A 10,357-nucleotide genomic window follows, 5' to 3' on the forward strand; every position below is an offset into this window, starting at 1 on the left:
CCTCGATTCATCGCTTCGGCCATGGGTGGAGTAAGCGAGCTGGTAAGCGCAACGAGCAACCGACCAGCATCCTGACAGAAGAGTGGAGGTGGTGGTGGTGGACTAGACCAGGACAGTTTGGGAATGATCGTTGCGGATTCATCGATCGTGTGACGTCTGAATGGCGCTACGGGCTACACCCATGTGAAGCTCCGTGTGTTTGTGTGTGTGTAAATGTTTGGGTAATATATTATTTTAATTATCACCGTGCAGCGATAGCTCATCGATCGGGTGTAATGGTCGCATCATCTTTCGGGTCCCGTATCATTAGGACTCATAAATACAGCACCGGAGGAGATAGTTTCCCTCGCCCCGGGGTGGTGCTTTTTGGTTCGATTGGACAGCCAAGCCAAGAAGAACAAGAAAAAAACACGTCCCAATGAAACTGCCGAAAGAAGAAAGAAGCGACAAATCGAACCGAACGTAGGGTGGAAGGGATCATAATCGAGCCATATGATTTTGTGGTTACGATGTGGCTTTTTCTTTGGGCCTATTATGTTCATTCTGATACTATTTTTATCTTTTGCGTGGCTCTACGTCGTTAGGTTGCTGCTCGCGTGTTTCGCTGTAGTACTGCAACTGCCATACGGTGGGATTGAGAGGGAGGGGGATTCTGGATGGGTTAAATTCAGCAAAGTCGCATGCAGCCGAGCGAAGATCACCATCTCGTGCCTGCTCGTGCGGGATGTGTAGTAGATTTTTTTGCGAGCTTACTTTTTTGCTCTCCTTTGGCAAATGTTGATTAGCAAGAGAAATCGCAAAGGGACACGAAAGGGAATAGGTAGCAGGGCAGGCCAGGCCTAAAAATGCACCGTTTTGTTTTTGTTGATATAATAAAAGCAAGTTCTTGGAAAGTTGATTGACCTTTCGGGACGTTTGGGCTTTTTGGGATTAGCCTGAGCTGGCTAAGAGTTTGGCTCCACTTCTACAGAATGGTAATAAGAGTGCTGCATCACAAAATGAAGCTATAAACGGGGTATTCCAAGTTGTTTGTTCCTGCCAAAGATCACACGATATTGAAGCTGGACGTTTAAAAAATAAAAATTTTAGCCTTTTTTTCTTACTTCTCCCTCAACGATCAGAACGCTTTAATTATTCACCATTTCTTTGTATGTGCTGTATTAAGCAGACATAATTAAATAAGCGTGTTTCAACACAAATGATCTACTGATTGTTGGAATAGAAAGAAAGAAAGAAAAAAACTGCACCTCCAGCGGCGTGCGATCACTAGTGCTGCAGGCGCGTTCCTGTTTGTGTCGGTTATAATATTTCCGCTATTAAACCATTTTACGACGCACCGACGCCACCGTTTCGGCCACAATCGAACGGGGTCCATTTGCGACAATGTAGTTTATGGTGGCGCACACGCCGCAGCTAATTTGTAGCTCATTTTGGAAGCTTCATTTTGAATGCAGTTTAACCGGGGCGGGAAGCAAATTGGATTTTCGGAATGCCTTCGGAACGTCAGTGATTATGATGCCTCCGAGACGAGCTGGGATGGGCCGCTAATTAGGCAGGGGTACGGCGAGCGGTGCATGGGATTGTCTTTTCAGTTTTTGCTTTGTTTTAAGGGTGTGCCGTTTGTCCAACAGCACGAGCTCCACCAGCTGTTGTACCGGGTGTTTTGAGGATGCGCAATTTTCAGCGTTCAGCTGCTAGGCAGCGACCTAGCGGCGCGAGATCTTGCTTTCACCTGGTGGTGATCATCATCTTTTGGGAACTTTCTAAAATGCGGTTCGATTTCTGGGAAGGTTGAAGAATATACCATAGCAAAAAACAAACTGGGGAGAGTATTTTAAAGCAGTTTGATACGCAGCTGAGCCGTACTGTCTAAACGAGGTTTATTTATTATTCTTACTTTTGAACCGATTAAAGCAATCACCAATCAAATTCGCATCCAACAGTGTCTGGGACGAGTGCCACCCGTCTGGTTCAATACTTTTCCCTGCTGGTAACGATGTCCACGCGAATGATCTGGCGCGTCTTGGGGCTGGGCGTACGGTAGCAGAGCGAACGGTAGCCAGCCGGAATGTCCGGGTTCTGATCGTCTACCGCTTCCGGTGTCACTGCCAGCCGATCGTTCGTAGGGCCCGAGGCGGACTGTCCCCTGCTAGCCTGGCGGTCTCGCTCGTCATGCGAATCCATCCTACCGTCCAGCGGCAGCAGACCCTCGGTGGACGTTTTGCTTTCCGTCCGCTCCATGCTGCTGCATCCTTCGACGTGCTGGAAGCAGGTCGCACTGCCGGTCACCCCCGTCACTAGCGGACTCTCCGTGATCGAGGATGCGGTCGTGCCGAGCAGCTTCTGCTGGTGGCGCTGTATCATCTCGAGCGAAATGTTGGAAATGTTGTCCAACAGTAGCGTCGCGAACGTATCCTCATCATTCTCGGTGATGATGTTGTACCGCTGGCTTCCCTGCTGCTGATCGTGGTCCGCTGCGCCGGCCGGCCCGTCCGCGGCGCGACGATCCTGCAGCTCGAAGCTTTGGATGAATATCTGAGGAATCAGGCCGCTTGCCGGGCCCGCCGTACCGACGACGGTGGGCACGCCAGCACCCGCACATCCCGGTGGGGCTGAGCAGAGCCGGCCGAGATTGCGATACTGCATGCAGAAGTGCGGCAGCTTGTGCCGCTCGGAGCGGGATGCGCTTTTCGGTGCCAGTGTCTCCGTGCCGGGCGGGATGTTCAGATTCACGATCACCAGAGGTGTTTTGGGCCCTTCGGGGAGTTTCCTGCAGCGAGAAGAGGGAAGGTTAGAAGCAGTAGTGGAATGAGAAGAGGCCGGAAGATGATCTTTGGAGCAAATTATAACTTCACGATCTGTATCAAAAAGAGCATGAATGATCTTGATGCAGCAAGAGGGGAAGGGAAGCGGTACGGTACGTTGAGGAGGGAAGAAAAATGTATAAATTAACAGCAGAACGATTCAAGCGGCCGCCTTTCAAGACGTGCCGAGGCGCTTGCGTTTGTGAACTTCTTCCGCTTGCGAATACGGTTTGGGAAACCCCGCCGGAGAATCAAACGCCACACTACGAAGCGCGAAGAAGCGGTCCCGGACGGAGCGTGTGAAAGCTGCCTCCAACTGTGCGGGATGTGAAGGGTGATTTGTGTGTGTGTGTGCTTTTTAGTTTTGTTTTCGGCTTGTTCAATCCGTTGTTCCTGGACTTTTATGAATCAACACACCAGACGCCCCTAACGAGTCAGCAACGGAGGGTGTAACTCGTACCTTGGTTGAGACACGGACCCGTCTTGATTGGGATTTGCGATCCTCGAGAGGGAGAATTTCGCTCACAGGAAAGCAAATGAGATGTTTTGCGAGTAGTAGATGTTGCTCGATGTCTGTATTTCTTGACCCAGGAGCCACAGCCCATTGTCATATTTCGTCACCCATGCTGGTCCACTTTCGACGCCAGCTCATTTCGCGAACCTGGTGGCGAACTCTTTGCAGTTGGAACCACCAACGTCGATCGTCATTTCCCCGTGGGGCTCCCATGGTGTTGGCTACATGACTCACGCCGTGTGATGTTGGGTGTGGAGATCTTTGTATCTTTCGCATGGATTGGAGTGGATTGTAGAACGGAGATACGCAGCAACGTTGATGACAGAAACAATTTACGGCAGGACGAAACCCCAGTCGGCAAAGGAGAAAATAGTCAGCAAAACATAAACACGGAAATTACGCCACCGCGATGTTCGGCAGAGACAGAAGAATGCTATAATATGGGCAGAAATGAGCGAAAACAATGGGGAATACCAGGCGAGAGACATTTTTTGCTGTTGAGTTTGCTGCAACTTCACGGAATGTTTCGAAGAACGAATAACCGAGCGGCAAGGAATGCAATGCTGCATAGTGTGATGGTATCGATGTTTGCAGGTTTTGGGAATGTGGAGGATAGTTTCAAAAATATGGAGCTTGGATATGAGACATTGCCTTATGGAGGTTTCGCTTGACTTATCTAAAGTCAGTCTCTATTCTGTTCTATTTCAACTCGAATTGTTTGTTCCTGTTTCGGCTCGTTTAGAACTCTAATATCTCTTGGCTTTGGTTAGATGCTAGTAATCCTTCTATGATGTTTACGTTTTTTAATGGATTTTTCTCATCCACAAACCATCATGCTTTCGGCAAAACATTTAAACATTGCTCAAAATGTTAATTTTAATGCTTCAAACCCTAAAATTAACCAATGCTCTACTTCCAACACACTTGACACACTTTCGTCCGACTAAGCTAAAGCCGTAACCTAACGAGCGTATGCTAAAATTACCACCGACTGACATTTGTTTTGAGGCTATTACGAGCCAGCTAAGGGTTTTATATGTTTCTCCCCCAATACTACTGCTTCGAGGGGGTTGAGTCCTCGGTTGAAGAAGCGTTACCGAGCGATCCCTTCAGACGGTTCCACCTCCACGAACGCAAAACGCAACACTGCAGGCACGCTAGTAATACGTGTGTTGGTCGTCATCGCCGTTCGTTTTAGCCGTTTATCGCTCGCGGCCGTGATCAACCGTGGACAGCGTGGCGTGTTCGGTTGTTTGGTGGACTTTTTTTTGTGTTCCTCAATTTGTTGTTGTTGTTGTTTTTTTTCTGAGGTTTCTGTTGTACTTTGGGCAAGAATCCTAGCTTCATTAGTTAGCGGACCGTGTGATGCGCCACCGTGGTTCGTGCAGAGAGGGTTTGCAAGGGTTGATGCGCATGCTGACCCGTTCTCGGAACTGAGAATAGGAGGTCCAACGCGAATGTGGAACTGTGGACGTGCTGTGGACTGTGGAAAACAGCCAAATTCAAATGCACAACGGTACACCGGTCCGTTGGAAGTAGAAGCGTAACGCCACACACGCAAAAACAAGTCGCGAAACTGATGAGTGATGCTGCAAGGAATTAAACATCCCCTGCCGACGACCCTCCCAGGGGTGTTTGAGCATAGCGCTGGTTGTGAAACGAAAACGAAATGGGCAAAAAAGCTGAAATAAAAATAAAAACGTAATAACGCAACGCAACCACAACAACCCGTTGGCGTTTGACATACGGGCTCAGCCGGCTAGTCGGACACACACGTTCGCGAATCGCGGCTGTGTGTGTGTGTGGATGGAACAACTGTCCGCCTGTGAGATACACTCCCCTGGTCCCACCACATGCGAGCAAGCGTCAGATCTTATTTACATAAATTTTTAATTATATGAATGCGCTATATTGGCTATCAAATTTTGGGAATCAAACGATGCCGCCACGATGGTTCTGCGATCTTTCGCGACTAGCCGCATGGGAAACAGGGTGTGTGCACACATGCGCGCGTGCGAACGTTAGACCGAGTTATAGATATGTTGCGTTATAGTTCCTTATTTTGTTTCCTCTCTCGCTCTCTACTGCGTGAATATTGTTCTCGCGAACTGGCGCGCCCGTCGCCTGCTGGCGGGGCGTTTGAGTGGTACACCCTTATCGTCCTAGACCACGGCACTTCGGGGATGGACCAGAGAATGCTCAGCCAGACGGCGGCGGCTCCGCTTTGGTTAAATGGTACGTTTGCTTGATTTTATTATTTTCCATCGCGAGACAGTGCAAGAGCCGTTTTCCAGAAATCTACGCTCCCCCTGACACTGATCGTCCGTTGTCGGCAGGATGGCGAGACGAAGGGTGTACAGTGTACAGGGAGAAGACACGGGAAGATGGGCGAGAAATAAAAGACACCACCCTTTTATTTGGCCCCGTTTGATTTAGTGCCCGAAATAGATTTGTAGTCCCGCAAAGAGCGCATTATGATCGGCGAGGGCTAATAAATTGCAGGAAATGAAGCGAAATTGGATAATATACGTACAAAAACACATGCACAGCAAAGGGAGGGTGGGTAGGGTGGGCGTGAAACCCCCGAGAAGGCCCGAAATCAAAGGCCGTAACATTGCTGGTCGCGAAATGATATGGCACCGGTTAGAAGATTTGCCTTCGCGCCGGTGCATAGATCCGATATCTCTCCGGGAAGTGTCGGAGGAGTCGGAGGACGTGAAAGGGGGATAGTTCCGTGGGTTCCTATCAATTTTATGCTCGATCCTAATTAAAGCTCATCGCGTGTGGTTGGTTTGGTTTTGGTGTGCGCGGGTGGTGGCGGGAAAGAAAAGGGGAAGTTTGGGGTGGAATCGCTCATTTCGCAAACTTCCAATATCTCCTATTTTTTGCTGCGGTCCGAATGGCGCATTTCGCGAATGTACTTCATCTGCTGGAATGGTGATCGGTCGGGACAGGTATCGGGGATTGGCGAGGACATGCTAGGAAAGGTAGACAATAGCGTTTATGTTTATGATTGACATGATGTTCGGTCTTCGGTCTGTTTTTGTAAGCCGAGTTTAGCAGATCAATTTAATCAGCAACTCGCGTGACAGTGAATGGTTTACGATGTGGTCTAGAGGAGGTCTTTAGTGATCGTCGCATCCTAATCAACCATAGTGTTGTGTGTAATAAATGGAACATAGTTTTCTGCGTAAATGAGAATGGTTAGACAGCTTTTAAATAAATGTTTACATGATTTACGATTGTCTGCATAGAGAAATCAATGGGACGTTATTAAATCTTAATACTCAATGTCTAGACAAGCAATAGAAATAGCGAAGATGTATATTTAGGTTAAAATTTATGAAGTTGTTTCATCAATCAAATAAGGGTCAGCAAATATTAAGAAATAGGAGCTTTTTGTTTTCGCAAGTTCAAAGATTTCAAGTATTTCGACAAACATATGTGGTCTATCGCTTCATCTCCTTCAAAATCCGTCGTCTGCAATAGTTATCTCTCATCATCTTTGCAAAGGAATAGACAAACCCCTGCTTTTGTAGATGAAAAAGCATAAGGAAGCATGCTTTCGAGCTAAATTTTGTTTATGCGAAATGATTTTCGCTAGGTCTAGGTCCACCATTCGTGTAAGAAATTTCATAAATTAAATCATTTCTTATCTGCACCGACCCGTACCAATCTTCCCCGAACCAGAAGGTCACGTTACTTTCCTTCCGTGATGGTGTTCCTACATTCATCGCCAGCCTGCAGCACGACATCCATCTTGCTCTTGTTACCGTTGCATCACACACTAGTGCTTCGTTTGCTTTGCCGTTCTCCTCCTGGTGCGATTCGTGCTGTTTCGCTCCTCGAAGATCTTGTGCCCTGTAGCCCACCGGAGACAAACTCACACTCCATTTTTACATTTTGCAGAACGCACGATAGAAATCTAATCTAATTAATTTAAAGCCCTGTGCGGGATGATTGGTGCAGCCACCAACAGTGCGCACTCGGGCAGCCCTGGGAGGCTGTGAGAGTGGTCATAAATTCTGCCAGTTGGTGTGCCATAAACCGATTAGCATAATAATGATAAGTCGGAGGCTTTAGGTTTGTAGGCAAGCCGAACAGATAGACCCGGTGGTCAGCGGTAGTGACGTAAAGTTTGAATTTCTTTGTTTTTTTTTTTTACATCCTAAGCAGAAACAGCTGCCAGAGAAAAGCTCGTACGGTACACAGTGCTCTGCTCTTATTACTTTATTGTTTTGAGGTCGTTGTCGAATGTGTGGCAGGCAATGGTATGATTTCTTAGGTGCTCTAATCCATGAAACGTGCTATAATGCAAGACATTATACAGAGCGTGCGTGCGACCAGGGACAATAGAGGTCTCTGGAGTCGTACGCAGTGAAATGAGATAAATTATCAAAACATGTCCCTTCGATCGAGGCCTTGTCACCTCGATCTCGTTGGTTGACACATTTGGGTTCTCTCCTATCCGACGGATGTGGTTGCAAAACTTGTTGCCAAACACTATGTACCAAAATTGAAAAAAGGGAACCTAACACTGAGAAACTGAGAGGAACTAATAATGACGCTTTTGAAGGATCACATGCACAGGCAGGTGGTGCAGGTAGGAAAAGGATCAGGGAGATTAGGTGAGCATTGCAAAAAGTTGCCCAAAAACACACAGGAAAGCAAGCAAAAATAATTGCAGTATCGATGGATGAGCAAAGAAACAAAGCATCTACCTCCCACGTGGTGAAAACGGTTGTCCCTCGCAGGTTGTCCCGGCATCGTCTCCCGTTGGAATGGTGATGGTTGGGTGCGGTGTACTGCTAGCGTCGTTGGTCGTCGTTGCGGTGGTGTTGGTGCTGTGGTTGCTATTGCTTGTGGCAGTGTCTAGGTTCATCAGTTTCCGTGCTGTACAGGGCCGTACGATCGGTCCTTCCAGCGGTTCTCTGGGCGGTTGAAGATGGCGCTCAGTCAAACGCATGCGACGGCACAACATTGTCAGCAAGTCAAGCCCGAAAATCTCCAATGTCTCAGATGTCGGTAGTGTCTTAGCAGCGCTGGACAAAAGGGGAAACTGAAGGTGGGGAAAAAAAACCTGTCACGAAGAGAAATGAAAATTGACAGATTAAACTGTGGAGGGTGTGCTGAAGGGTAGCGGGATGTGTAACATCATAATCGACACAATCGCAAAACGTCGCTGACACTGGACACCACCGGTCTGGAAGGACACCAGGCATACGGCCCACCGGCATGTACCGGTGCGACCAAACACACAGAGCGAACCGGTAACGCGAACGAACCGGGAGAGCTGGTGCGTAACAGAATCAGCCGTCGCACACAACGTCGCGACTCACCGCGTTGATGATGGTCCAAGCGGCACGGCAAAACTCCGGAGGTCTATTGGAGTTGTTGCTCCAGATTTGCTCCGCCGTCAATCAATCAATAGGCGGACAAATTTAAAGTTCATCTGCCTCGCGCGGTTTGCGTGCGCGGCCGGGGGGGTGGGGTTGTGGCGTGCCGGCCGAGGCAGCAGTGCGTGTGGTACACGTCCATTCGTCCACCGCACGGGCGACGGAGTGTTTTTGGGGGTCGCGTTACTTCCCAGTACGCGAACAGCTTGAGATTGAAATCAAACTCCCGGCTGGATTCGGGAAAGCTTCTGCTATGGTGGGGGTAGTCGGTGGCAGTAGCGGACCGAAAGTAGCTATGAGACGGTGGCAATAAGTCTCCTCTGAGTTGCGATCCAGTTGCCGTGGAAGCGGCTCAGACCACAAACTGGGTGATAGAGTTTTGGGCTCGTTAATCGGTCAGCTAGCATATAATTAGCTGACGTGTTTGTGCTGTCTTAAGTTGTTTCGCAAGATCTATGGAGTAGGCCACCAGGGAAAGAAGATAAATGTCACTTCTTGTAGGAATCATTAAGCTTTGGAAGCTTGCAAAGTTTCTGCGTTTTTGTTTAAACTCAAGAAAAGCTTGAAATAAGAAATCGCTGAATAAAAACACACACACACGAGCTGCTACACATCCATACCGTTCTAAGCTCGAGGCGTTGATTCATATGCTGATCGCGTTCAGTTGACAGCGTTCGAGCCAGAAGAAGGCCGTGAAACAAACGCAAACACGGACGAGGATTTCCCTGACCAACATCACTCGGTGCAGTTTTGCTGGAGTTGCTGGAGCTCTCCGTTTCGTCGTATATTTCCTTGTGTCGTGTGTGTGTTTTTTCGGCCTCTTCCTACTTTTTGGACAACCGCTTTTAGACTAATGTAACTCCCGAAGCTGCTGCCGTGCTGGTGGCGTGTCGGTGCGGAATATAAATTATCAATGATATCAGATTACACATTCATTGTGCTCGCCATATCCCTTGGTGCGTGTGTGTATCTATGTGTGTGTAGCCCGTTCGCATCTAATGTCGCTTTTCGGTGCTTTCGCTCTGTGCGTTCTCTTTTGCTCTTGCTAAAGCGCTTGGCTCGGTTGTTTGGATTTTCTTTAAATCCTTCTGCTGCTGCTGCTGTCTGGTGTATCTGTACGCTGCCGGTCGATTAAATCCAAGCTGTTTAATGCCGACGCACAAGATATGGAGCAGCATTCGTTGGGAGAGGAAGCAGCAGCAGCAGCAGCAGCAGCATGTTTCCCGCAAAGAAGCAAAGCGAGAGCCACCTCGCACCCATTATCGCGGCGCAGACTATCTTAATCTACTGCTACAAGGCGTGCTTGATCGTGTGTAAAATAAAACGATACGACGCTGGCGAGGAAGACTCTGCGTTGGAGAACGTAGCCGGCCCGTCGTTCGTCCATGGCTCGGTTCGGTTCAATATGCTACCAGTTGCTACCATTGCAGTGTGTTACCGGCCGGACGATGGTGACATTTATGGTGACCGTGTCATGCGAGCCCCAAGGGAGATGGGGAGCGAGCGAAAGCACGGACTCGCGATGTACGGGCTTTGGTGTTGATGTTGTTGTTTTTTTTTTTCTACGATCTCGCCAGGGAAGTCGATGGATAAGCCGAGGAGGATCAAATTAACTTGTACTACGCTGTGGAAAGGTTGAATTA

At 48.5% G+C, this 10,357-nt stretch overlaps 1 protein-coding gene across 1 annotated transcript; it reads right to left on the reverse strand.

The window, feature by feature from the left end:
• Nucleotides 1-1,863: 1,863 nt before the first annotated feature.
• Nucleotides 1,864-10,031, reverse strand: LOC120947961 (uncharacterized). Its single transcript, XM_040363845.2, has 2 exons — nucleotides 8,040-10,031; nucleotides 1,864-2,770 (listed from the first exon to the last, which is right to left on the reverse strand). The coding sequence occupies exons 1-2, from the start codon at nucleotides 8,297-8,299 to the stop codon at nucleotides 1,972-1,974; spliced, it is 1,059 nt and encodes a 352-aa protein (XP_040219779.1). The 5' UTR covers nucleotides 8,300-10,031; the 3' UTR covers nucleotides 1,864-1,971.
• Nucleotides 10,032-10,357: the final 326 nt, after the last annotated feature.

Source organism: Anopheles coluzzii, chromosome 2, assembly GCF_943734685.1.
Source record: "Anopheles coluzzii chromosome 2, AcolN3, whole genome shotgun sequence".
NCBI classification, from domain to species: Eukaryota; Metazoa; Arthropoda; class Insecta; order Diptera; family Culicidae; genus Anopheles; species Anopheles coluzzii.